Source organism: Suillus plorans, assembly GCF_016647745.1.
Source record: "Suillus plorans strain S12 chromosome Unknown HD556scaffold_47, whole genome shotgun sequence".
Lineage (NCBI taxonomy): Eukaryota > Fungi > Basidiomycota > Agaricomycetes > Boletales > Suillaceae > Suillus > Suillus plorans.
In genome coordinates this window covers 340,809-368,376 of record NW_024537431.1, presented here as the reverse complement: position 1 = coordinate 368,376, position 27,568 = coordinate 340,809, and the positions used below count along the sequence as shown (strand labels likewise).

At 46.9% G+C, this 27,568-nt stretch overlaps 8 protein-coding genes across 8 annotated transcripts; 6 read left to right on the top strand and 2 right to left on the bottom strand.

Moving 5' to 3' along the window:
- Window positions 1-93: 93 nt before the first annotated feature.
- HD556DRAFT_1389381 (uncharacterized protein) lies at window positions 94-3,802 on the bottom strand. The gene is made up of 14 exons (XM_041303509.1): window positions 3,743-3,802; window positions 3,606-3,677; window positions 3,505-3,546; window positions 2,997-3,454; window positions 2,719-2,937; window positions 2,464-2,646; window positions 2,204-2,400; window positions 1,950-2,154; window positions 1,735-1,895; window positions 1,580-1,676; window positions 1,346-1,525; window positions 1,094-1,291; window positions 703-1,038; window positions 94-650 (listed from the first exon to the last, which is right to left on the bottom strand). Exons 4-14 carry the CDS (start codon window positions 3,450-3,452, stop codon window positions 204-206), a joined length of 2,679 nt encoding a protein of 892 aa, XP_041157792.1. The 5' UTR covers window positions 3,453-3,454; window positions 3,505-3,546; window positions 3,606-3,677; window positions 3,743-3,802; the 3' UTR covers window positions 94-203.
- Window positions 3,803-4,202: 400 nt separating this feature from the next.
- Window positions 4,203-5,141, top strand: HD556DRAFT_1488033 (uncharacterized protein; the record flags this gene model as incomplete). Its single annotated transcript, XM_041308751.1, has 2 exons — window positions 4,203-4,476; window positions 4,531-5,141. Exons 1-2 carry the CDS (start codon window positions 4,416-4,418, stop codon window positions 5,139-5,141), a joined length of 672 nt encoding a protein of 223 aa, XP_041157791.1. The 5' UTR covers window positions 4,203-4,415.
- Window positions 5,142-5,339: 198 nt separating this feature from the next.
- On the top strand, window positions 5,340-5,732 carry HD556DRAFT_1211102 (uncharacterized protein; the record flags this gene model as incomplete). The annotated part of the gene is given in 2 exon segments (XM_041296571.1): window positions 5,340-5,653; window positions 5,666-5,732. Coding segments are annotated over 2 exon segments (381 nt in total), but the record flags the coding sequence as incomplete, so codon positions are not given.
- Window positions 5,733-6,195: 463 nt separating this feature from the next.
- Window positions 6,196-6,561, top strand: HD556DRAFT_1241685 (uncharacterized protein; the record flags this gene model as incomplete). The annotated part of the gene is made up of 1 exon (XM_041298218.1): window positions 6,196-6,561. The coding sequence occupies one exon, from the start codon at window positions 6,196-6,198 to the stop codon at window positions 6,559-6,561; it is 366 nt and encodes a 121-aa protein (XP_041157789.1).
- Window positions 6,562-10,237: 3,676 nt separating this feature from the next.
- HD556DRAFT_1310391 (uncharacterized protein) lies at window positions 10,238-10,842 on the top strand (the record flags this gene model as incomplete). The annotated part of the gene is made up of 3 exons (XM_041300404.1): window positions 10,238-10,270; window positions 10,329-10,461; window positions 10,544-10,842. The coding sequence occupies 3 exons, from the start codon at window positions 10,238-10,240 to the stop codon at window positions 10,840-10,842; spliced, it is 465 nt and encodes a 154-aa protein (XP_041157788.1).
- A 514-nt stretch (window positions 10,843-11,356) lies between these two features.
- HD556DRAFT_1310390 (uncharacterized protein) lies at window positions 11,357-12,269 on the top strand (the record flags this gene model as incomplete). The annotated part of the gene is made up of 4 exons (XM_041300403.1): window positions 11,357-11,731; window positions 11,789-11,869; window positions 11,930-12,142; window positions 12,189-12,269. 4 exons carry the CDS (start codon window positions 11,357-11,359, stop codon window positions 12,267-12,269), a joined length of 750 nt encoding a protein of 249 aa, XP_041157787.1.
- A 1,412-nt stretch (window positions 12,270-13,681) lies between these two features.
- HD556DRAFT_1310389 (uncharacterized protein) lies at window positions 13,682-14,380 on the top strand (the record flags this gene model as incomplete). Its single annotated transcript, XM_041300402.1, has 3 exons — window positions 13,682-13,738; window positions 13,855-13,938; window positions 13,985-14,380. The coding sequence occupies 3 exons, from the start codon at window positions 13,682-13,684 to the stop codon at window positions 14,378-14,380; spliced, it is 537 nt and encodes a 178-aa protein (XP_041157786.1).
- A 245-nt stretch (window positions 14,381-14,625) lies between these two features.
- HD556DRAFT_1310388 (uncharacterized protein) lies at window positions 14,626-16,340 on the bottom strand (the record flags this gene model as incomplete). Its single annotated transcript, XM_041300401.1, has 12 exons — window positions 14,626-14,709; window positions 14,854-14,863; window positions 15,007-15,186; window positions 15,238-15,283; window positions 15,313-15,409; window positions 15,440-15,580; window positions 15,647-15,718; window positions 15,785-15,796; window positions 15,827-15,880; window positions 16,048-16,066; window positions 16,169-16,196; window positions 16,280-16,340. 12 exons carry the CDS (start codon window positions 16,338-16,340, stop codon window positions 14,626-14,628), a joined length of 804 nt encoding a protein of 267 aa, XP_041157785.1.
- Between the last annotated feature and the right edge of the window lie 11,228 nt (window positions 16,341-27,568).

The following is a 27,568-nucleotide window of genomic DNA, read 5'->3' as shown; positions in this document are numbered from 1 at the left end:
TGGATGTTGCATTTTGTCGGACGGTGCTTGTGAATATGTGACGTTTGCATCTGTACTGTGGGCAGTCAAATAGGTAATGGTCTCGTCAGTTCCTGGGCATATGGGACAGTGTGAAGTGTCGCTCTCAAAGGGATGTGGCAGGACCTGGCTTACTTACAGGAGCAAATTTGCGGCTCTCAAGCCAGTATTAAAGCGGTAGTGGATCAAGTGCTTGGTTGATCTTGTAGAGCCTTGACTCGAAGAAACATGTCAGTATCTACAGTGTGAATTACAAAGTAATCTCCGTCTGTTTCCGGATCATTTGCGAGAGCAGCACCCCGAATGATCGATTGGACAGAGATGATTTCAGAGGATATGCGAGGTTTGGCTCGCACACGCCACAGTCCCATGTCATTATCTCGCCTTCGACGACTACTGGCGATACCAACATCATAAGGATGAATCAGCGCGAGAGGGAAATCAGTGTTGCCAATCAAGCAGCTGAACATGTACACGAGGCGAGCGAAAAATGGTTTGTCGGCAGTCTTCACGATGACGCAGTCATACCTTGGCAATCCATAGAACTTCGGGTTGCACCGAAGTAAATCTCGGTGCAGGCGCCAGTCGACTATTGATTCGTAGTTGACACGCAAGAAATGAAACACTGTTATCTAATAGTAGTGTATTAGTATAATGAATTGAATGAGAAGTAAATTAGCATACCATATCTTCTGTGCGCAGGTGAATACACTTTCCATCCGGCAATGGAATATTGTGCTGTGGTAGAAAGCCATTTAAGAAGCCATTTAGCTTCATCCGAAAGTTGGTGAAGGCCCTGTCAGTTCCGTGCGAGAGCATGATATCGGAAAACGAGTGGTTGCCTTGCCTCGAACCTAAATGAGCATGGATAGTAGTAGATTCGGGTTCCCCAGTGTCATCCAAGTCCAGCGCTTCATGAGTCTCCGGGTCGCAAGTGTTTCGTTTGTAGTACTCGTCAAGTTCATCGAGTTCAGTGCGCATAGATGTTGAGGTCAGAAGCCATTCATCATAGTGCAGAATCTGTAACAATAAAACAAGTCTGAATCTGCATGACAAATAGTTACAAGTAACAAACCTGAGAAGCGACGTTCTTGAAATTTGTACGTTGAAGATATATTTTTCGCAACGAGCCGTGCATTTTTTCATTTGGTTTGGTACTGTAGTTACGTGTCGCACCTTTTGATATGATATCGTCGAATATGTGAGAGACCAAATGTTTCTTTGGAAAGTTCCAATTTTTGAGGGTTTCAGGCTGTGATTGGGCAATATATTCCTAGTGATGTGTCAGCTGATCATCATCGAAAACCAGAACAATACAGTGACTTACGGCCATTATCTCTGAGAACTTTTGCACTGCCAACCTCCCAGCTGCGATTGTATGCTCTGTATGCACTTCTAACGAGGCATAGATATCAAACTCGATGTAGTGGCGAATGCAGCGAAGGAGTAAGTGTCCCAGTTTACAGCGGGACGAAGTAAATATATCCTGTGCGGCAAAGACAATCATCTAAATAGTAAGTTTGTGTTAGTGCCGAAAACCGCTTATAATGTGCACATGAACCTTTGACAGATCCCCGAGAACAGTACCATCAGTGAAATCCACTGCGACGACAGACGAAAAATGTGTTAAATCAGGCCATCGCGGAAGTCCATCAAAACTAGTAGGACGCTGAGTCAGAAGTAGCAACAATGTATCATGGTAATCACAATACATACTTTTTGTCGAGTTTGACAGCTGCATCGCGCCCGAGGTCTGAAATCCAAAACTTAACTTCCTTCCACAAATGATCGCCCCATAACCCTTCCTCATTTGTGTGAAGGCGGTCGAAAGAAAGTGCACGATGAACGTCGACGTGACGAACTCTCGAAAAGACATTCTAACAATTGAATTACATCAGTATTTGATAGATATCACAGCAGGAACTGCATACCTCAACATTTCGGAGCGAGAAAGCCTTGAGATGAGCCTCTTTTTCCTTCTCAGAAGGCTTCAATCTTGCAGTGCGAAGTACATCTTCAGATTGGTGGCGTGTGCGAAACTCGTGGGTAGCAAGAACGGACTGCTCGTCTTGCGGAACCAAGCAAACTGGACACGGGAATTTTCCCTTAAGTCCACGGATCAACGCCATGATACATCTACAATTTATACATAAGCCTCACAATAGTAAATGCATGTGGTACTTACTGTTCTTCATAATCAGCGCTTAAGATCAAAATAACAGGCCAGAGACGACGTTGGATTCCATCTCCACACTCAAACCAATAACCTGTATTCGAGTGCTGCGCAACTGAGGCAAGAAGCTGGTAAAATGACGTGTGCCAGACAGCATTTTTGAAGTCGACGTAGTTCTTCTTTTTCGCATGTTCCTGATTCTCGACAATCTAAATCAATACGGCAGTTAGCAATACTAATACTAACCCAACAAGCTTGTCAATGCAACTGACAATGGGCAGCCAACCGACGACGCGACCACCTCCCAAGGCAGTATTGTTGTTGCGAATGTGAACAGGTAGGTTGGCAATACGCGCAATAATTGGGTAGCCCTTTTGGGTCCCGAATGACGATAGTTTACTCTTGTCGGCATAAAGAATGTATGCCAGTGGTTTCGCATCTGAGGGAAGCTGGGACTAGTACAGTTACAACGGTTTGACATTGTACTATTAATTTAAAACAACAATAAAACAAGATTTGAAACATACTTGTGCATTCCAAAATGCATCAGCAGTCCATGGTTCGTCAATGAAACGTACAAACCTCTCTCCGTCGAATTTCGAGAGACGTTGAGCATCGAATACGAAATGAGGCGTGAGATATTTGTCTCGCAATAAATCGAGTCCCCAATCCCAGAGAGGGCGGTAATGCATCTCGAATTCGTGCACCTCACTGTCAAATGGAACAGACACTGTATCATTCTGAAACTGCGCACTGATAATCAGTTTATTATCATGTTAGTATTAGTACATGAGACAATACTCACTCTGGTATAACGTTGCGAAGCAAGGTTCCATAGGGAGCGAACCTCATCGTGATTTTGCAGCGTGAACTTATCATTGCCGCTAGCAGATCGGTGCACGAGATCCAGAAGGCGATTGGTTTGATCCTTCGTCATCGCAGCTTCAAGTGCAATCTCTGCTATTTCGAAGTCTAGCCGCGTGCGGAAGGGTTCCCAAGGTGTATTGTTACGAGGCACAGTATGTTCTGTCATGCGGCTGCGGGTGAACTCAGAGAAGTGATGTACAGTGGAAGAAATTTGGCTGTGAGGATGATACTCGACTTTAATATCATCGAGCTCAGGATTGGGCTTGTTGGGACCAGGATCAGGCTCATTGGAACCAGGATCGGGCTCGTTGGGAGCAAAATCGGCCTCGTGAAAGTCAGGTAAGGCTGTGTCATGGTCCACTGGTGGGTATTGTCGAGGCGATGACCCTTGCATCTCTGATATTGACAGTCTCAGTACATAATCAATCTAATTAAATTGAACATACCAACATCTGGATCTGGATCTGCCCAGATCGCAGTAGCGCTCACTGTATTGCGATGAGAACAATTAGAAACATAGTACTATCATTGAAACATAAGGGCCCACCTGCAATAGATGATTGCGCATCCTCCAAACGTTGTAGATTATTGCGAATCTCGCGTCGCTGCCTTCGAAGTTCTGTATGGCAGATATCAACTATCTATTGAGTGCATGATTGAAAGACGACTGATTTGAGCACTCACCTTTCTTCTTGGCCTTCCGAACTATATCAGCAAACTCCTCGTCCTCCAGCCGTTCCTTTTCTTTCTTTGCACAAGACTTTGAATGCGATCCTAACCCGCGCGCACGAACATTCGCCCCACATCGATCACATGTCGCGAGTTCTGATGCCCGTTGCTTTGACTTAGGCATTGATATCAAGTAGCAAACAAGCGACGAACAAGCTGATGGTTCAGTAGATTATTAAAGTGAAAGGCTGTTAGTAATGGAGTACATACCAAAAATCAACTGTTAAAGACAAAACAGACGATGATCAAGGATATCTTTCGTTCGAGTGTAATATAAGATACTTGGCAAAACTGTTGAGCGCAAATGCGATAAGTTTTGGATGGGAAAGAGTCTCGTTCAGACTGACTATAGACTCACAGATAGATAGCAGGAGAGAATTGATTCAGACGAACGGAAGTTGTGGGTATGCGATTTGGTGTACAGGCGATTCAGATTCAAGCCAAATGAAACAAGACAATTGAATCAAGGATGTCGTTTAAAATAAAGAGTATAGATGAAAACAGCACAAAGAATCGGAAACGAAGCGATGTACAGAGCCAGAATTGTTGGGTGGGTTGATGCACGTCCAGGCTATTAGGCCTTAGGCCTTAGGCATAAGTCATCGTACGAGTCATAATCTGAATCAGGATGATATTGAGACTCCGCCTAAAGCATCGTAATTCAGATCACAATGACTTTGCGGGGCATCGTAACACGTGACCATTACAATGCCGGCAAAGAATCTCCGACACACCTCAAGTAGCCAAAGTCCACATTGCCTCACAAGCTCTAGCCAAAACAGCTCAGCAGGCCGAAGACACCCTGATCTCCTCGCTCGACAAGGCCGAAAGACTCCATCACATCGCTAGGGATGAGAGGACCGAACAGGAAGGAGGAGTGTCTATAGCGGCAGAACGACTTGAGGAAGCAGCAGACACTTTGTACAGCTCAGTCACTGACTGCCAAAACGCCATCAAAGTCCTCGCACCCTCACTGGACGTCACACAAGAACGTATCAATCACCTTTCCACCCAGATGCTATCAACCACTCCCCCACCCACGCAAACTCAAACTCAAATTCACACTCAACCAACGTATAGTTCAGTAGCGGCCGCTCACCTCCCACCCAAAGTCGACCAAGCCATAGGTCGCACCACTATCAGAGCACATCAAATCCTGTTAGACCCTAACCCGGGATCGTCTCCTTTCCCTCCTGCCACCACCAACAAAGAGATAGCCGCAAGAATGAAGGAAGCCCTAATCAACATACGCAACAAAGACACCCCAGCAGGAGATGTAAAGGCCATAACGGTACTACGCAACAGTGCCATCGTTGTAGAACTTGACTCTGAATCCCTAGCCTCCTGGTTATGAGACCCCACAGGATGTACCCTATTTGAAGGACAATTTGACTCTACAGTATCATTCCGCTTCCGCACATTTGCCCTTGTCCTTGAATACTTACCGATCCAGTTACAGCTAGGTGAAGAGCACTTCCTCCATCGCATCGAAGACGAGAATCAACTACCCGCGGACTCCCTAGTCTCCATCCGCTGGATAAAACCTCCCATCCGTCGAACTCACCAGCAAAGGAAGGTGTTCGCACTTCTCCAAGTCGCCGATGCCACCACAGCCAACGACATCTTACGTGACGGCCTATGTATCGACAATGAACGCATTACTGTCCGCAAGGACAAGAAAGAGCCGATCTGTTGTGCGAAATGCCAATGTTTTGGCCATATCGCTCGCAGTTGCATGGCGACGTTTGACACATGCGGCACATGCGGAGACCAGCACTGTACCACCCAATGCAACACATTCAGGACAACTCGCTGCATCAACTGCAGAAGCAGTGAACACACCAGTTGGAGCAGAAAATGCCCAGAGTTCATATGAAGATGTGAAATACTCGACGACAAATTCCCGGAAAACAAGATGCCCTACTTCCCTACTGATGCAGCCTGGACGCACACCATCAATCCGTCGAACCCACCAAAACTCTCCTCTACTTCTCCATCTGGACTCAGCCCAAATGCCAGGACCACCCAAACGATGCGCCAAACCACCCTAAACCTCGCACGCCGAGCCTCTCCCTCCCGTTTTACTCCAATCGACAGCTCACCCCATCGCCTCCCAACCAGTAAAGAAATCATGGACGAGATATACCCCCCCTTCAACTCAACTCCCACTCCAACTCCGGCTCCACCCTCACCTACAACCTCAACCGCACCCTCGTCAGCACCCTCCGGCTCCCCATCTTCGAACTCACCCAGACCCTCCGAATCCTCCACACCATCTGATAGAACCTCCTCCCCCTCACCCAATCATGTCTGAACACCGCCCTACGAACAACGTAAGACTCTGCATCTGGCAGCAAAATCTGAATACTTCCCTAACGGCGCAAACTTCGCTACTCAACAACCGAGGCATGGCCGAATGGGACATCATTGTCACCCAGGAACCGTACATTAACTTTCTACGTAATACCCACGCTAACACCCATTGGCACGTTCTCTACCCCACCCAGCACTTCACGCATCCCCAACAGCATACCAGGGCGATCACACTCATCAACGCAAGACTTGACACAAACTCCTGGAAACAACTTGCATTCCCCTCCTCCGACATAGTAGTACTTCAGCTCTCTGGTCCTTATGGCCGCTGCACACTCTTTAATATCTATAACGATGGCACGCATCAGAACACACTGACCACCCTTGATTCCTATCTAGAAGCTAACATAGAGTCGCTCCAAGCCGCCGAAGAGGACCATATGATGGTTAGGGGACTTTAATTGACACCATCCTCTCTGGGAGGACATCCGTAATCGCCATCTCTTTAACTATACTGCCGCTAACCCTCTTATTGACCTCATAGCTGAATATAGCATGCTTCAACTTCTCCCGCAGGGTATCCCCACACTGCAGTCCACCAGCACCGGTAACCGGACCAGACCGGACAATGTATTCAGGTCAGAGCACCTCCTAGACACCATTATCTCTTGTGAAACGGCCCCCGAGTCTTGCAGACCAAGAACAGATCACGTCCCCATTTTACTGACCTTGGAACTAGAAACTCCCTCCGCCCAGAGCGACCCATGCCGTAACTGGCGTGATGTCAACTGGAAAATGTTCAACGACCGACTCAAAGGATTTATCTCTACCAAGCCGGCCCAACCACTGGCCTCGGAGGCTGAATTTCAGGACGCAGCCAAACACCTCACCCAATCCATCATGTCCACCATGGAAACATGTGTACCCTACTCGAAGCCGTGCCCACACTCCAAGAGATGGTGGACAAAACGCTTAACAGACCTCAGGAACAACATCAAGAACCTCAGCAGGACCTCATACCGAATGCGTGGAATCCCCCTCCATCCCAGCCATGAAGAACTCAAAACCGCAAAGGATCTGTATGCCAATGAAATCACGACGACGAAGAAGCAGCACTGGTTAGATTGGTTAAATGATATAGAAGGTAATGAACTATGGACTGCTAATAGATACATCTCGTCATGCCCTAAGGTCGGAGGTAAGACGCGCGTGCCCTCCCTGGTCACCACCGGACCGAACGGCTCTAATATTGAGGCGACCACCAACCAGGAGAAGAGCACAATACTGGCCTCATCATTTTTCCCTCCTCCGCCTGCAACTGACCTGACCCCACAGGACGCTAGATACCGAGACCCCATAGAGCAACCCCCTCCCATCACAAAGGACCAGATCAAGCGGGCCGTCAGTAACCTCAGTGGTTACAAAGCCCCCGGTCCGGATGGGATCTGTAATATAGTGTTTAAAGAATGTTCTGATATCCTCATTCCATACTTACATTTTCTTTTCAATGCAGCCTTTTCCCACAGAACGTACTATCAACCCTGGCGGGAATTTTCCACCATAGTCCTCCGCAAGCCGGGCAAGCCAAACTACACCATTCCCAAAGCCTACCGGCCGATCGCACTACTCAACACCATGGGCAAGCTTTTATCCGCAGTGGTGGCCGACCAACTTACTCACACGCTGGAACACCATCAACTTTTGCCGAACACTCACTTCGGAGGAAGACTGGGCAGATGTACTACGGATTCACTCCACTTGTTGGAAGAAACTATCAAGAACGCGTGGTGGTCCCACAAAGTAGCTTCAGTTTTATTTTTAGACATTGAGGGCGCCTTCCCCAATGCAGTGACAAAGCGACTAATTCACAACATGTGCATGAGGCGCATCCCAACTGACCTAGTACTCTTCACAGAACGCTTACTCACCCAACGCCAAACACAACTGAAATTCGATGGTTATACGTCCGACTGGTTCCCGGTTACTAACGGTATAGGGCAGGGAGATCCTCTCTCCATGATATTATACATAATTTACAGCTCAGACCTCGTCGATATCGCCAAGCCTCGCATAGGGCGCGAAGCGTTGAAAGAACTAACTTTGGCCTTTGTAGATGATACGGCCCTTATAGCTGTTGCCGAAGATTTCACCGAGACTCACGCTATCCTTACTGATATGCTTGAACGCCCGGGAGGGGGCTACGATTGGTCAAGAGCTCATAATTCTCGTTTTGAAACTAATAAATTTGCACTAATGGACTTCTCTATGAACAGACGCAAGCCACGCCCAGACATGCACCTGCAGGGAGCAATCATCTGTCCATCATCAACCCATCGATTCCTCGGCGTCATCCTTGACCAAGAACTGCGATGGAAAGCCCAAATCGACAATGCTATTGCAAAAGGCACAACATATGTATTACAGCTACGTCGTTTGTCTACATCGGCAAAAGGACTACCTCTGCGTCTAATGCGTCAACTTTATTTAGCAGTAGCCCTCCCAAAAATGTTATACGCCGCGGACCTGTGGTTCTCCCCCACATATCGCGAAGGATCGGATACCCTGCAAAGAGGGTCTATTGGCATTGCAAAGCACCTATCCGCTGTCCAATGTTTAGCCGCAACAGCTATAACAGGCGCTATGAAGACGACAGCTACAAACACTATGGAAACGCATGCTAACCTCCTTCCAATAATGCTTGTCCTACAGAACGCATGTCATCGAGCAGTCCTTAGACTAGCTGCCCTCCCCAGTACCCACCCGTTACATGCCCCACTCCGCAGAGCCGCCAAACGCTATGTTGGTGCTCACCGCACATCATTGCACAGTCTCACCCACCGTTTCAACATCACGCCGGACACCATCGAAACCCTGACTCCAACAAGACGCCCACCATCCACCAAGAATCCGTGGTCTACCCACATAGCGGACAGCAAGGAGGATGCCATAGAAGAACACGAACAACTTATGGACCAAATCCAAGTCTATAGTGATGGCTCAGGGTACAAAGGCCATGTTGGCGCGGCAGCAATGCTATTTCGGGCGGGGAAGATACCCAGAACATTGCGTTATCACCTGGGTACTGAGGACGAGCACACTGTCTTTGAGGTGGAGGAAGTAGGACTGACACTTGCAGCACACCTTATAGCCACTGAGCGCAATCTCATCTTCCCACTCTCCATTTCCGTTGACAACCAAGCAGCGATACTTGCAGGTGAGAGCTTCTATTCGCGCCCAGGATCATATCTGGCGGATCATTTTCGCAGAATCATGAAGAATATTGCAAGAAGGCATGAAGATTTCAAGGTGACCTTACGCTGGGTGCCAGGCCACTCCGGAGTCCACGGGAACAAAGAGGTCGACAAACACGCGAAACTTGCATCAGAGAGCCACCACAACAACAGTTCCAATGCTCGACTACCACGTTACCTATGACAGCACCCCCTACCGTTGAGCATCTCAGCACTCCGGGAGGCCCAACATAAGTCTGTTGAGGAACGCCGGCATCAGATATGGCGACACTCTCCCCGCTTCTACAAACTCAATCAGCTAGACCCCTTAATTCTCAAACGCTCATTCATGAAACTCTCCTCCTCTTTCCCTAAGCGCCTCACCAGTCTATATATGTTCCTCCATACTGGCCACGCTCCCCTCAATCTACACCTGCATCGCATCCACAAAACAGCCAGCCCACACTGTATCAATTGTCTGCACATAGACGAGACTGTACACCATTATATGCTAGCATGTCCCTCCTACCAACGTGCACGCTACACATTGCTCAATGCTCTGGGCCGCCAAGCCACGTCCCTTTCCTTCATCCTGACCGACCCCGCCGCCACCCCCCACCTAATCAGATATATCAACGCCACTGGAAGAATGAAAGCCACACTCGGTGAAATTCCACTCCCCCCTGCACCCTCCAACTGATCACCCCTTGTAGCCTAAACCCCGCCCTCTGCAGCCACGCACGACCCAACATAGCTCCCAAACCCATAATCTACTCTACCCCACAAAAACTTAATCTACTCGTTGACATGGAGTCGCCCACGCTCCCATTGGCCTAAGTCAGCCGGCAGTTGAAGACACCCTTTGTCAACCCAGGGTACCAACTTTTTCGCCTACTGCAAACCAAACATGACTCCTGTACCAGTCCACGCAAGCGGCCGAGTATGCACTTCTGTTCATTCATCTGATAGTTGTCATACCTTACGCATATATTTAAAAGTCATCTCGTCTTTGTTGGGTTGCGCGTCTAAAACAGCCAGCGGGAACGGCGGACTGGTGGGAGTGTGCTTCACACCAGGACATTCGCGAACCTAGAGATGTGTTGGGGACACCGGGGTCCCCTAGACTAGATAGTAATGTCCTCCATAGAGCATAACTCTCAATAGGACAGAAATTGGACCAAAAATAATAATAATAATAATAATACGAGCCTAGCGCGAGCTCAAGTGCTACAGCGCGCATGGTCCGCTAACTCTCATGTGGAGTGTGACAAAGCCAAGATGGGGTTCTTTTTCCACTTGGAGGATTTGCAGAAGCTCGAAACACAAATTCATCCCTACTTCAAGAATCTTGTTCCACTCATGAAGGAATGGTATGGGCTGATGAGGAACAATGACAACCCGGATTCAGTACCCTTTGATGCTGTGCTCGAGATGTTGGATAGGCATCATGCAGAGCTTCCAAAGGACGAACCATCTCCTGAGTTGTTATTTGCCAGAACAATCCTCAAGTGAAAACAGCCAACTGGAGATGCTTCTGATTCCGCATGTGCAGTAGATCTAGGAGTTACTGAGTTACCTGATGACATGACCGGACACATGAAGCCAGCTGGAGGCAACATGACAATGGAAGCTGCAGTGCCCATCAGGCCGTCAAAGCGGAACAAGACTCGATCTACATGATATTAATACAACTGTAGGCGATCATAGATTTTCTGTTCCGAAACACTTCGTACCTACATAATTATTTACTAGCTACGATGTATGTCTCCATGTGTACTGTATATGTCAGAGTCATCCATGCCGAGTCAGAGCCGTGTGAGATTCCCGCATCACCTAAGTTCTGTGACTCAACGCCGATTAGCACGTTGCTACCTGCGAGCAACTCGACTCATAGCATCCGAAAATCGCCTGTGATGACCACTGAACTACAACACGAAGCCCAAGGATAAAAGTGAGTGTTTAGTATGAATATTGCTCGGAGGCTTCCCACTCTTGTTATATTCCCAGCTCTACTACAAGTAGTTCTATGCCTGCGCAACGTGCTCGTGGTAGTCCCAAGAAACAGAAGACAAAGTGTAAAGCTGCGGATTCTGATCTTGGGAAGACACTCGTTGAAGGGAAAGCAAAGCGGTCACGATCACAGGCTGACACATCACTACCAGTAAAGCCCCCACAGTCAATCCCTGACTTGGACGTGGCTGACAACTCGAACCTTCGACATACTAATCGTGCAGGTGCTGGGAAGGGGGGTAGGAATAGTCAGCTTGAGAGAATTGGTGCCTTGTTGGATGTGCCTGGGCGGGCAACCAAACCCAAAGGCTCAACCACCCTTGATTCAAATGCTCCTGTGAACCCTCTCGCTCCAATACCACCTAGCAAGGGTCGCAGGAGTCGCTCAAAGGTAACTTTTATTATACTCATAAGCAATGTTACTAATTAGTATGATACTATGTCGAAGGCTCCTCCACCATATAGCACCTCCCAGCCAGTGGTAGATTCCAGCGCTCTACCTTCAAGAAAACAAGGCAAAAAAGCCAAGGTTAGCTTCTCTTTTGTAGTTCTGTAGACTAACTGTTTACTTTTTAACTCTTTTATCGAGAACATTGCTGCCTCCAGCGTCGAGGCACCCAATCAACCAAGCTTTGTACAACACGACGATGGTGAACGTTTCGGGTTCTGTCCACCTATCGTCCCTTCTCGCACGGAGCAAGTTCTCAATACCTCCTCAATCACTGCCAAGAGCGCTGGTCAGAAGCCCGCCACTACTTGCATTAACATTTTGTTGCAACCAGATCTTTTGAAGACGACCTCAGTTAACACGATGCCACATTCACAAGCTGACTTATATGCAAATATAGATCCTTCTCTCCGGCCAATTCGTCAGGAAGCACAAGGTGAATCTAGTCATCGCGGCGCCTCCCTCCCGTTGTCCTGCATGATACGGGAATCATGCATGGACATAACTACTACTAGGAATAACCCTCAAAAGATTATGTCTGTTAGCACAGTCCTCAGACTAGTCACCCCATACCTTGGTATCAAACCTCGGTCCTATATTTCAAGTTTTATATGGAAGAAGAAGAAAAAGTCATATGTGAAGTAAAATAAAGGTCAAGGTATTGCCTTACCTTTGGCTTATTCACTTTGGCTAGAGAAAACCATTGAGAAAAGCTCAAAGCCTAACAAAAACCTATCTAAAAAGCCCATGTCTTGCATATTGTATTTGTATCATTGTTTCTATCTTGTTTTCTCTAGCATTGTTCTTTTATTTTCTTTTATTTAGGATGCTATGACCTACCAGATACTCCAGAAAATATTATTTCTGAGTATGATGTCATAATGATGTCATAGGCTCTAGAATATTCTAGCTCCACTATGATGTCATCTCTGATGTCATTGCTCCATCTTTTATTTGTATTTTATACTTTTATTGGGTTTCACCCAATATTCTGATTGGTTCTCTCTTTATTTTATTGTTTGCGAACCTACATTACTTTCCCACACAAAATGTATATAAGGAGAGCCCATTCTCCCCCCCCAAAAAAATAGAGATCCCTCTTCTAGGAAATTTTCTTCTCAGAGAAACCCCCTCAGTTGAACAAGACATCTCACTTGTTAAGATCTCCCACTTGTAGCAGAACAAGTGCAGGGAAACGTATCCCTTGAGAATACAAGTTTCTTACGATAAGAAGCTTACGTTACTGTTTATTTGACCAATCAGTCTTTGGTCCACATGATTTTAGAGACTGTTGTCTCTCCTGTTTTACTGTTTAATTGACCAACTTGTGCCTTGGTCAACGTGATTATTCTTGAGACCATTGTCTTACCAGTGCTATTTGTGCCTATTTGACCAACCAGTCTTTGGTCAACGTGATATTACAGAGACCCCTTTGTCTCTACTCCTATTCGTGCCTATTTGATCAACTCGTGCCTTGGTCAAATCTACCCAGTTCATTTCAGTGCCTAGAATGTGCAATCTAGGCAAAGTTATTTGTACTTCAGACCACAGTTCTGAATCTAGGTAGCAAATCCTAGACAAAGTAATTGGAGGTACACATAAAAGCTCTGGCTAAGTTGATCACCTGATTGGTTTAGCGAGCCTCCCAAGAACTCACACGTTATCTACCACGAAAGAAGAAAAGTCGTAGACCGTGTTAATCGAGGACTGGCAAGAAGTCTTATCCAAGTGTAATTGTGGTGTCATTACATTCTTACACGCTTTATATAAGACCCTCGGTTATTAAGACACCGTCCATTGGCCAGGAAGCTCAAGCTGATGTCTCAACATCCGAGGATGACACTCCCTCTACTGATAATGCTGATGAAAGCGACGCTAATGAAGAAAGTGATAATGACAACGGCGAAATTGGTTGGGGAGGAGACCATGGGTGTCATAGCATGCATCCTGGTACAAGATCATTTACTAGTTATATCTGTCACTAACGAGTTACAGGCTTTTCAAAGGAAGGAATATCAGTATCCCAACCTCAGGCTATTGCTCAACCCTCTGATTTTGAATTCCAGCATTTGCAAGATGAAGACGAGAATGTTGCAATGGGATCGTTAGCAGTTGACGAGATCTCCAGTAGCGATGATGCTATGAATGAGGTATGTTCTTTCTGATTTCAAAGAGTTCGCTAACCATTTCTTGAAGCCTACCAAGCCGGACGATGTCTTACAGCGTCATCACAAGAAAAATGGACGTCCACACCTCCCTGACCCCGCAATGCTTGATCTCATTTGTCGCCAGGAGACTCAACCCATCAATGCGAAGTCACACGACTCAGGCGTTAAGGCCAACAAGGTCAAATTAGCCAAGTCCAAGGAATCGACTGAAGGCCCTAAGCCGACCCAACTCGGCTGGTATCCTCCACGGTGGAAGACTTTTCTTGAGGAGGCGAAAGCAGAGTGTCATGCCCAGCACGCGATCGAGAATGCCTTCCCAGACTCCATCAAGGATTTGCCTCTTTCAGTCACCGAAGCACTCACGACGTCACTCGCTACTCCTCTGTCTATTGCTCAATGGTTGTTGAACTCAAGAATGTCATGAAGGACGCATATCACGGCCATAAGTTGACATGACAGCTTCGTGAGTGGGCTGCAGAAGGATGGTAAGGAACTTTTTTCAAAATAAACGGAAGTCTTCACTAATTAAATCCACGCAGGGTGCAATCCTGCGGAGTTGACGGCAAGGACACATCAAAGCATCGTCATTTGCGGGTCCTGCTTGATTAGATTTGGACCGCTATTTTGCGATTATCATTCTCTCGAGTGTTCGCACATTCGTCATTATTACTAGTAGTATCTGAATCTGTGTTTCCGTGTTATCCGACAGGTGGTTACAGCTTGCGTAATTATGGTTCGGCTCGGCTCGAGTAGCTGTAGCTAAGTCAATTTAAGGGCTTAAAACCAACTCAAATATATTTTTAAATCATAAGCCAAAAATAGATTTACAATTTAGAACACCAGTCTCGAGAACCGCAAGGAGAACTTAGACGCCGATTGTCGATCACACCAACTCACAACGCGAGCACTACATTTACAATCACATTACTAATATCATGGGTCCACAAGACAAAGTGAGTGATTACAATAACATTGGATCAAAAACTAAAATACATATCTAGTTATATGGGAGCCCTGCTTGCGCGCGCAGATTGCGAGAGCAATGCGCACCAGCACAACACAATGAAAGACTTGTCGAAAGACAGCAGAGAGTTTTGAGAGATGGTGAAATTCGACAAGGAGAGGAAGGGATCGTCCAAACAACTCGGAGCTGGAGACATTACTTGCGGAGACTGGTGGGTCGTGCTGGTGGGAATTAGAATTTGTCGTGTCATATCGAGGGCAAAAAGGCTGGAGTTTTGGGTTGGGAGGGAATATATATGTTGAAATATACATTTGTACCTTGATAAAAACATGAACTGGAACCATTGTTGCCGAAGATGAGAACCTTTGTGCAAAGAGAATCGACAGACTCACGGTGGGCAACGACTTGGGTCAGGATGGCCCGAGATCCAATGAGAATCGACGGACTCACATCCTGCAAACGATGGGCAACGACTTGGGTCAGGATGGCCTGAGATCCAATGAGAATTGACAGACTCACATCCTGCAAATGATGGGCAACGACTTGGGTCAGGATGGCCCGAGATCCAATGAGAATTGATGGACTCACATCCTGCGAACGATGGGCAACAACTTGGGTCAGGATGGCCCGAGATCCAATGAGAATCGACAGACTCACATCCTGCAAACGGTGAGCAACGGCTTGGGTCAGCATGGCCCGAGCTCCAACGAGAATGGACTGACTCACGTCCTGCAAATGGTAGGCAACGACTTGGGTCAGCATGGCCCGAGCTCGAGCGAGGATCCACACACTCACTTCCTGCGAATGGTAGGCAATGACTTGGATTAGCATGGCTTGAACTCGAAACAGAATCGACAAACTCACCAACTGCAAATGCTGGGCAACTACTTAGATCAACACACTCACCAACCACAAACACTTGACAATGACTTGGGCAGGTGCACTGGCAGAAACTTCAATCTGCAGGACAGGACATTAGTGTGTTTGTACAGACAATACAGATGCAAATTAGCTGATACTTAATCCATCTAAATGGTCACGCATCCTCATCACCCTTGACGCTATCCCCAACTGGTTTTGATCAGTGACCACAGCTGAATAGCACCTTCAGTGAGGGACTACATCACCTTGGCTGTATGGGAGAATCTGAAAGATGTGTTCAAGAGAAGAAATGATTTAAAAATTGAAATCAGTCCAATGATGAACATAATGCTAAGGTAGGGCTCATACAAAACCGACCAACCTCACGTGACAAAGTACACAAAGTGTGACCAAACTACAGAAAGTACAAAGGCTCAAGAGATTCACGAAAGAGAGAAAAACTGGCTCCTGTGGATCATTAAGAAGGCTATCTGGCACAGTTCACAGGAGTTAAAATTGTGACAAAGTAGATGTAGTGGAAGTTTTTGATGTTATACATGTGTGTAGCAAATGTAGTGCACCGCCGTGACATCCACTTTGGTGCTTTTGCTACCGGAGTCACCGCATAGTCACATAGGTCACACTAGGTCACGGTTGGTCGGTTTTGTATGAGCCCTACCTTAGAAACATAGTAAAAAGGACAAGTGTCAGAACAAGTAAAGGTAGTGGTAAGCAAGAGATCAGAACTGATGAAAATGAGAACAATCAATGTAATATACCATAGATGATAGCAGCATCTTCAATGTCGTCACACTCCTGGACTGCAATAGCATTCAGAAGAGCGTCATGTGCAGAACTATCACCTGAAACTCCACTGGTGTTAAGTGCGAAAGACCTGTCGGACCCTGTCTCATGTAGCAGCGCATATTCCATATCACACTGTGATGCGGCCCATCCTTTGGTAAAGTTAAGTCTCTCCTTTTTCAGGATAAACTTAACGATCTGCAGTGCTTCCATCAGGACTGGGCTGAGGCGATTTCTTTTTTTGGTGTACGTCTCGCTACTCGATGAGAACACCCGCTCGCAAGGAACAGCGGATGCCTGTATTGGGAGGTAATCCATAGCAATAGCGTAAACAGTCGGGAACATGCCCTGAGATGCCTGGTTGATACTTTATGGTCAATAACAAAAGTGCAGGAGAGACGCAAGGCTTACCCTCCAGAATGATAGTGTATCTGTTCCCTTGGGGCTGTGGGTAGCCATACTGTAAGCCTCAAATTCCTGATCAACCATTTGGGCACCATCGTGACGATCTGGCAGTGTTGCCACATCAGGAAGTCCATAGATGTATGCGCCTAGTATGCCTGGCTGTCATGGCACCTCGGTAATTGGACATGGCGCAGAGCCAGACATGTTCATCCCTCTCTTTCCATGCATCTGCAGGATATCAGTTCAAAGTTGTACTGTTACTAGTGAAATAGATGTACCAGTTTGATTATGTGCTTCTTGGCATCTTCAGCTCGCTGCTGGCCCCAGTGTTTTTCCATCCATGACATGCGCATCGCAGGATCAATGACTATGGGTGAAATGATGAGAATCAAACTTTATTAAAGTATGCAGGACTGACACATTGCGACAGCATAGGTGTTCGTGGCGCCCATGCGATCATCATACTTGTTACAGTAACATTTAACCCCTATCTTCATTTCCTTTTGTTCCACTTACAAACGGGCCGTCCGTATCATGCTTATCTCTTATCTTCGCCAAGCGGGCTGTCCGCCTTATCTTTTCTCTTATCATGCTTCTATCTTGATAAACATTTACAAGCTCCGCTTGAACACTTGTATATAAACCTAGCTACCAACGATTGTATTCTTTACTTTAATCTACTGGGTTTTACCTGGAACATTGTCCTTCAGTAAGGTCTCCAACCTTACTGTCAAAGAACTACTATTCTAAGGGAGTCAGCGACACTCGCCTTAGCCAGAAACCTTGACCTCTCATTCGAGAGCAGACTCACGTCTATCTGGCATCCTGCCGATTGTCTATTCAGACACAGATAGCTCGACTCATCCCAGTCGTAACAAAAGATTAAAGTCTTATCAACTGAACCGTTGCCATCTGCAACAAAACCGACACCACGACTTCGTTAACTCCCTTGATCGGAGCCTTGAACTTAGGAGCCTTACCAAATATCCCTCCTTTGAACACCATGATGACCAAAGCCAAAGATATAGAACTCAAGATCGGCTCCCCTCCTGAATTCGATGGAGACCGAGAAGAATCCAAGAGATTTATGATGAAATGTCACGCGTACCTTGATATCAACGACCAAGTATACAACGAAGACAAAAAAATATTATCCTAGTATTGTCATACATGACAAAAGGGAACGCAGCAATATGGGCAGAAGATTTTATGGAAGCAGCCTTAGATCCTAAAAGAAAGGATACCTCCGGGCAGATGATCGGTTACGGAACCTGGGCCACATTCAAAAAGGACTTCGACGAAGCCTTTAAACCCATGGACCCTGCCGGAACCGCCATGATGAAAATCCGAGGATTGGAAATGAGAGGAGACCTCCACACCTACATCTCCAACTATAAACTCCTCGCACACAGGGCAGGGATGACCGAACAAGCCCCCCTTATCGAGTTCTTCAGACAAGGTCTGTTACGACTGGGATGAGTCGAGCTATCCTTGTCTGAGTAGACAATCGGTAAGATACCAGATAGACGTGAGTCTGCTCTCAAATGAGAGATCAAAGGTTCTGGCTAAGGCGAGTGTCGCTGACTCCCTTAGAATAGTGGTTCTTAGACAGTAAGGTTGGAGACCTTACTGAAGGACAATGTTCCAGGTAAAACCCAGTAGATTAAAGTAAAGAATACAACCGTAGGTAGCTAGGTTTATATACAAGTGTTCAAGTGGAGCTTGTAAATGTGTTATCAAGATAGAAGCGTGATAAGAGAAAGATAAGGCGGACAGCCCGCTTGGCGCAGATAGCGAAGATAAGAGATAAGCATGGTACGGACGGCCCGTTTCGTAAGTGAGATAAAAGAAATGAGTATAGGGGTTAAATGTTACTGTAACATTACCCCTCTGTTATGGTTGAAGTCTCCGACTTCAATATTCCTCGTTCTTGACATACTCGTCCATGTGTTCGTAGTAGATAGGGTCTGCGTCGGTGTTGCAGAACTCCGGTTCGTTGTACTTGGTGGCATACTCCCGATTTGCCCTGTCTATCTCATCCTGGAGTTCTTCATCTTTCCTGGCCTCCCATGCCGACAATGCTTCGTAGAAGCCTTCATCGGTGTAAACCAATGGGAATAACTCTTTCGTGGCGGCGTAGGGACAATAGATGGAGAGATGGCCAGGCTTCTGGCTCTGGCATACGCGGCAATGGTATTCGGGGCAGTTCTTGTGGCGATGCCCGAGTTTCTTACAGACACAGCAGACAAAATTGTCTGGGGAGAACTGGGGTTGTTTTACTGTGATGACGTCGGGGGTTTCGGTGAGGTCAATGACTTCACGCTTCTTTCCCTTAGAAGCTCTAGTCTTTGATACTCCGTGCACGGTAGCTCCTCTGCGGGTCTTTCGTTTAAAAACGACGGTGGGTTCGGGGATGGGTAGCGGTTCTTCAGCTGGCGCTGGCTGAGTTTCTTCTCTAATCGTATTTGTAGCAGGTACACTGCTGGGGGGAGTGCTAGCAGAAGGGCTTGGCGGGCGACCGACTTCGGTCTTGCTTCGCTCTGCAACAGTCTGTATAACTGATTTACAGACAGTGCTAAAAGCAGAAGGAAGCAGCTGAATCTCAAGGCTGCGTATTTGTCTCTGGAGGTGTTGGCAAGCGAGTCTGAGGGCATCGTTTTCTATTTCCTTGAATCTAATTTCAAGGGCGGCAGTGGCGCGTATGACGTGAATCTGGGATAATATGGGGGCGACAACAAATGCGGGTTCTTTGGCGAGTTGATTCTCTAGTTCAATTGCGTGGGGAAGGGACAACAAGGTTGTTTCGACGATGGCGTCGTCGTCTAGGTCAACGATATTTTTCTTGTACGTGGAGTTTTCGAGGGAGTAGGCGGATGAGGATGATCCAGTAAGGGAAGGTGTCAATGGGGGAGTCATGTTACTTGGGATGTTTGTTCTGAGGGGAATGGTTCGTTCAGTTCAACTTGTGTCTCCTTTTATACGTCGTTAAGAGTTCTTTCGAACTCCGCAAGTTCTCCTCGGGTATCCATTCGTTGCTTCCGGAAGAGTAGCCTATCCAAGATATGAGATAGCGTCTTCGTTTACCCGTGCCCTTATGGCTAAGAATAGCTTCTATTTCGTATTCTTCTTCACCATTGATAATGTCAGGCGGAGGTTCAGCGTAGTTCGGTCCGTGTATCTCTGTTTCGCGATAGGAGGATAGTTCAGAAGCATGGAACGTGGGGTGAACTTTCCATTGATCTGGGAGTTTCAGGGTGAACGTGATGGGAGATAAGACTGCGGTGATAACGAATGGACCGTATCGCTTGGGCGCAAGTTTCCTAGATGGTAAAGATGTCAGGAGATTGGTGGCCGTGAGCCATACCTTATCTCCTGTCTTCCATGGTCGGTACTTCCCATGGCGAGATCTTTCTGCCATTCGCTGCATAGCAATGTTATGGCAGGCGAGTGCTTCTTCTCGTATCTTCTGGAGGTTCCTAAGTCTTTCTTCTGCTGCTGGCGTGTCTGATACCGGTAAGATGTGGGGAATTCCCCGTGGCTCGTAGCCCATCATGAGGAAGAATGGGGACGTGTTTCTGGCGTCGTGTTTTCGATGGTTGTGGACAAATTCGGCGATAGGAAGATGGTTGGACCATTCTAACGGGTTACTCCTACAGTAGATCCATAGGTAGGTTTCGAGTTCTTGGTTGAGACGTTCCGTCTGCCCGTCTGTCTGGGGGTGGTAGGCAGTTGATGCAGCAATCTGATATCCAAGAAGTCGGGCGAGTTCTCGAGAGAATTTTGAAATGAACTGTGGTCCTCTATCAGAGATCACTTTTTTGTGGAGGCCAAATCTCTTGAATACGTTAGCCACTCCTTCTGAGGTGATGTTTTTGTTACATGGTGAAATAATTACCCCCTTCGTAAGCCCATGGTCTACCACGATCATAATAGAGTCAAAACCACCTGACACAGGCAGATCGGTGATAAGGTCGACAGATACTTGGGAAAAGGGGCGAGTGGCAACGGAGGGAATCGGGCGTAAAGGTGGGGTAGTAGGATGCGTGTCGGCTTTCATCTGCTGACATAAAGCGCATCCGTCGACGTACTTGCGAATATAGGTTCCCATGGCGGGCCACCAAAAATCCCGCTTCACTAGTTCTTCCGTTTTGAACCGGCCGGGGTGTCCCGCTGTAGGGTGATCATGATGTTTAAATAATACATCATGCCGTTGGGCCACTGGTACGTAAGCTCTGTGTTTATAAAAGAGGACATTATTGGTGCATGTCTGTTACGACTAGGATAGGTCGAGCTCTCCCTAGGCGGATTGCCTAATCTGATAGCGGGCTCGCTACTGGAGAGACGGGGATCTTCTCTCGAATGAGAGGTTCGGGGGTTCCACTAAAGGTAGCGTCGGCTTTCCTTTAGGTGCGGCTTAGACTGAGTGATTGGGATGATCACACAGAGGAAGTTCTGATGAAAACCTAGTAGAATCAAGTAGGGAATATACATGATTCTGTCTGCTCTATATACTGTCGTCCGTGTGCACAGACCAATACTACGTTTGGTATGTAAGTATGAGTGTGTCTATACAAGGGCATCTTATCTGATGCCATGCGGGCGATTATCTATGCATGAGGCTTACCATGCCTCTTCTATCTGTCCTCAAGGCTAAACATGCCTTGTAGTTTAACTGCGCATGCTGCGGCATGCGGCTTCTCTTCTGACCATGAAGCAGAGCTTCTCCATGATCCGGGTCGAGGACCATCTAGGTCCGTCCGGATGTAGCCTAGGCTGGTCTAGGTCATCTAACGGCATCCAGGCCGTTCTAGGCGTCTCTACGAGTCTCCGTTGAGTCGGTAAGTCTTTCCAAGACGGTGCATATGGCGGGATAGGGGCTAAGGTCATGGTGACCTCCGTAGGAGGGTTCTCGGTTACATGTTATTGTAACAATGTCCAGTCGGAGAGGGCGGATTTCATGGGGGGAAGGCACACGCCGTCCAATGCTTGTAAGGCTTTCTGATATACCGGATCCTCGGCAGAGTTACGTGCAATGCTTTCTGATAGGTCATTATCAATCAGCCGTACGAACATGGTATCAGGGAGGAGAATGCGATTCTCGTTATCATCCTTTCCGAGTGAATGGTCTGGTCGTCGTGAGAGTGCGTCAGGGGCAGTGGAACGGGCACGGACTGCAAGGGAACCAAGGCCAGACCTCTATGGCGGGAGGCTACGGCTCTGTCTATTGAGGACAGACTACGACACACGCGAGGACTACCGACTACGAGCCAGGACTCCTGCCACTGTGCCAGGACCCCTGCCACTCCCGTCCTGTCCTGCCAGAGCGCCCCGCTACAGCAGCTAATTTGGTTCCCGCAACGTGGTGTAATTCCAGCTGAAAATTGGACAAGATGAGCTGCCAACGCGCTTGTCTTCTTGTTAACTTCTGAGCGGAGCGGAAGTACAGGAGATTCATATGATCCGTGAATACTATCACGGTATGGGGGCTTCCTTCCAGGTAGTGGCGCCATTCAGAGAGTGCTCTGATGACTGCCAATAATTCTCTATCAAAGATTTCGTAGTTTCGTTCTGCGGGGTTGAACGATTGAGACAAGTAACCGCATGGGTGGTACATCCCATTTTCATCAGTCTGCAATAGTACTGCTCCAGTCGCCGCAAGCGATGCGTCGGTAGCGATTGCAAATTGTCGAGTTGGGTCAGGGTTTCTTAGTACTGGTTGCGATAAAAAGGCGTTTTTGAGGCGGTCGAAGGCGTTCTGGCAGTCGTCTGTCCACAGGAATGGGTGATCTTTCTTTGTAAGGTCAATAAGAGGTCGAGCGATGTCCGAGTAGTGAGCGACGAATGCTTGGTAGAAATTGCAGAACCCCAGGAACGATCGTGTGTCTTTTAGATTTTCCGGGGTTGGCCAATGCTTAATTCCATCTACTTTGGCAGGTTCCATCCCTACTTCTCCGGGTCGGATTATCATTCCAAGATACTCCACTTCCTGAGCGTCAAAAGTGCACTTTTCTGGTTTGACAAACAGCTTTTCTTTCCGGAGAATGTTGAGGATTTCAATGGTTCGTGCTCGATGTTGTTGAAGATCTTTTGAGAAGATTAAAAGATCGTCCATGTATATGACTAACCACCCCTCGTTTATCTGTTGCTGACAGAGGTTTGACATGAACGCCTGGAATGTTGCGGGGGAGTTTGTTAGTCCGAAGAACATGACCGTTGGTTCGAATAGTCCTTCTTGCATAGTGAACGCTGCTTTCCAACAATCTTCAGGGTGGATTCTAACGTTGTTGTACCCCGATCTTATGTCGATCTTCGTGAAGTACTTGGCGTCATAAAGTCGTTCGATGAGGGATTTAGGCAAAGGGAGAGGGTATTGGTTTCGTATGGTCCAGTCGTTAAGATACCAATAATCTTGACAGGGACGTAATTCTCCGCTTTTCTTTCCTACGAAAAAGAATCCGCTAGCTTGGGGGGATTTAGACGGGACAATGAAGCCTTTTCTGGTGTTTTCTTCAATAAAAGTTTTGACGGCTTCTCGTTCTTTTCCTGATAATGGATAAACTTTTGACGTCTTGGGTACGAATCCTGGTTTGAGATCGATATGATGATCTACCCCGGGCCTTTCAGGCGGAAGTTTGTTAAGGCCATCTTTGGCGAAAACATCTTGGTACTGGTGTAAAAAGGGGGGAACGAGTTCTTCGAAAGTTTTCTTCTGTTTTTCTATTTCTCCTGCGACTGCGAATTCTTGGGCTTTATTGCTTGTCTTTCCGAAGTTTTGTTCTTTTTTTGATGTTCCATCTCGAACGAACGGGGTATCGAAAGTTAGATCTTCGATGATGCGCACAGTTGATCCGTCAGTGGCGTATTCAACGAGTATCTCGTCGTTGGCTAGTTGATAGGCTAGTGGGTCGAGGACTAAGGATCTAAAATTTTCTGACCAAACGTCTTCTTTAGTGTCGTAGTTGGGGATTTCTTCGTCCATTACTTCTTCTACAGAAGCGGTATAGGGGGAGGTGGTTTCATTAGTTGCCACCTTCACCTGTACTGGCTTCCGTAGTTTAGAGTTTACCCAATCTCGGGACGTTTCCTTTTTGACGGCTTTCTCCTGTTTGAAGAGTGGAGGAAGGGATCTTCTTCGTCGTCTCCTGTCGATGTTCTTTTCTATAGCCAACGATCTTTTTGTTGATGGAAGTGACACTGTTTTGGTTGGCTAGTTTTGCTACATTGAATTTTCCGATCATAGTTCGCTGATCGATTTTGACCGTGAGTATGCAATAGCGGGAAATGAGTCCTCCTAGAGCGTCTGATCCGTCTGCAGTGATGACAGGGAAAGGTCGAGAGAGTTTATGGGTTTTTATTTTATGCCTTTTGCAAAAGGCATCGCTAATAAAGGTTCCGGATGCTCCGGAATCAATGATCATGGATGTTTCGACGGTTTGTACGCGTTTATCGGAAAAAATGGATGCAGGAATCCTTAATTCATTTCTGGTTCCGATAGAACGTATTAGTCGTACATGAGTGGGATTTACTGACGTCGAGGCAGTGTCCCTTTCTAAAAATCCATCTCCACGAAGCGGTGTTCTACTTCAGTGAAGTCGCTGTCTTCTTCTTCCTCGACTTCTTTCGCCTTCTCTTTCATGGTTTTCCTTCGGATCGGTGTTTTCCTTTTCGGGGTTTCTTCTTCGTTCTTCTCCTTCTTTCTCCTAATAGGAGTTTTGGAGGAGGAGGCGCGACTTTCGACTTCGTCGTCGCTGCTGCTTTCTTCCTCTTTGTTTCTCCAGATCTGGTCCCTTTCTCTAGGGTGGAAGGAGGTATCGTTGGCGCGATGTCCTACTTGGTGACATTTGAAGCATCTCCCTTCTTTGAGATGTTTCTTCAACTCTGCGTCTGACAGATGGCTTATGCGATCAACTTCCATATCGTCGCTCCTTCTGGGAACATAATGCTTGTTCCCGAAGTTCTTCTTCTTCTGCTGGTTGGGTCTTTCCTTTCTTTTGATAGCTTTCAATCTTTGAAAAGCGTTATCGAGGTTGATGCAGGTGTTGACTACGGTGTCAAAGTCGTCGAGACTTTCACCGGTACGGTGCATGCTGTCTTGGAGCCCGTAATCTAGACCTTGTCTGAAGAACTCGATAAGGGGGGCTTGTTCGGTCATCCCCGCCCTGTGTGCGAGGAGTTTGTAGTTCGAGATGTAGGTATGGAGGTCTCCTCTCATTTCTAACCCTCGGATTTTCATCATGGCGGTTCCGGCGGGGTCCATGGGTTTAAAGGCTTCGTCAAAGTCCTTTTTGAAGGTGGCCCAAGTTCCGTAACCGATCATTTGGCCAGAGGTGTCTTTCCTCTTAGGGTCTAGGGCTGCTTCCATGAAGTCTTCTGCCCATATCGCCGCGTTTCCCTTTGTCATATAAGACAATACTAGGATGATCTTCTTCTTGTCCTCGTTGTATACCTGATCGTTGATATCAAGGTACGCGTGACATTTCATCATGAATCTCTTAGATTCTTCTCGGTCTCCATCGAATTCAGGAGGGGAGCCGATCTTGAGTTCTATATCTTTGGCTTTGGTCGTCATGGTGTTCAAAGGAGGGATATTTGGTAAGGCTCCTAGGTTCAAGGCTCCGATCAAGGGAGTTAACGAAGTCGTGGTGTCGGTTTTGTTGCAGATGGCAACGGTTCAGTTGATAAGACTTTAATCTTTTGTTACGACTGGGATGAGTCGAGCTATCCTTGTCTGAGTAGACAATCGGTAAGATACCGGATAGACGTGAGTCTGCTCTCAAATGAGAGATCAAAGGTTCTGGCTAAGGCGAGTGTCGCTGACTCCCTTAGAATAGTGGTTCTTAGACAGTAAGGTTGGAGACCTTACTGAAGGACAATGTTCCAGGTAAAACCCAGTAGATTAAAGTAAAGAATACAACCGTAGGTAGCTAGGTTTATATACAAGTGTTCAAGCGGAGCTTGTAAATGTGTTATCAAGATAGAAGTGTGATAAGAGAAAGATAAGGTGGACAGCCCGCTTGGCGCAGATAGCGAAGATAAGAGATAAGCATGGTACGGACGGCCCGTTTCGTAAGTGAGATAAAAGAAATGAGTATAGGGGTTAAATGTTACTGTAACAAGGTCTAGATTACGGGCTTCAAGACAGCATGCACCGTACCGGTGAAAGTCTCGACGACTTTGACACCATAATCAACACCTGCATCAACCTCGATAACGCCTTTCAAAGGTTGAAGGCTATCAAAAGAAAAGAAAGGCCCAACCAGCAGAAGAAGAAGAACTTCGGGAACAAGCATTATGTTCCCAGAAGGAGCGACGATATGGAAGTCGATCGCATAAGCCGTCTATCAGACGCAGAATTAAAGAAACATCTCAAAGAAGGAAGATGCTTCAAATGTCACCAAGTGGGACATCGCTCCAACGACACCTCCTTCCACCCTAGAGAAAGGGACCAGATCCGGAGAAACAAAGAAGAAGAAAGCAGCAGCGACGACGAAGTTGAAAGTCGCGCTTCCTCCTCCAAAGCTCCTATTAGGAGAAAGAAGGAGAAGAACGAAGAAGACACCCCGAAAAGAAAAGCACTGATCCGAAGGAAAACCATGAAAGAGAAGGCGAAAGAAGTCGAGGAAGAAGAAGACAGCGACTTCACCGAAGTAGAGCGTCGCTTCGTGGAAATGGATTTTTAGAAAGGAGAACTGCCTCGACGTCAGTAACTCCTACTCCTGTACGACTAATACGTTCTATCGGAACCAGAAATGAATTAAGAATTCCTGCATCCATTCTTTCCGATAAACGTGTACAAACCCCATGATCATCAATTCCGGAGCATCCGGAACCTTTATTAGCGACGCCTTTTGTAAAAGGCATAAGATAAAAACCCATAAACTCTCTCGACCTTTCCCTGTCATCACTGCAGACGGATCAGACGCTCAAGGAGGACTCATCTCTCGCTATTGCGTACTCATGGTCAAAATCGATCAACGAACTATGATCGGAAAATTCAATGTAGCGAAACTAGCCAAACAAGATAAAATCCTTCTAGGATTCCCCTGGCTCTCGGCACTGAAACCCCAGATCGATTGGGAAGCCAAAACGGTGTCACTCCCGTCAACAAAGAGATCATTAGCCATAGAAAAGAACATCGACAGAAAACGACGAAGAAAATCCCTCCCACCACTCTTCAAAAAAGAGAAAGTCATCGAAAAGGAAACGTCCCGAGATTGGGTAAACTCTAAACTACGGAAGCCAGTACAGGTGAAGGTGGCAACTAATGAAACCACCTTCCCCTATACCGCTTCTGTAGAAGAAGAAGTAATGGATGAAGAAATCCCCAACTATGACACTAAAGATGATGTTTGGTCGGAAAATTTTAGACCCCCAGTCCTCGACCCACTAGCCTATCGGCTAGCCAATGACGAGGTACTCGTTGAATACGCCACTGACGGATCCGCTGTACGCATCATCGAAGATATATCTTTCGATACCCCGCTCGTTCGAGATGGAACATCAAAGACAGAACAAAATTTCGGAAAAACAAGCAATAAAGCCCAAGAATTTGCAGTTGCAGGAGAATTGGAAAAGCAG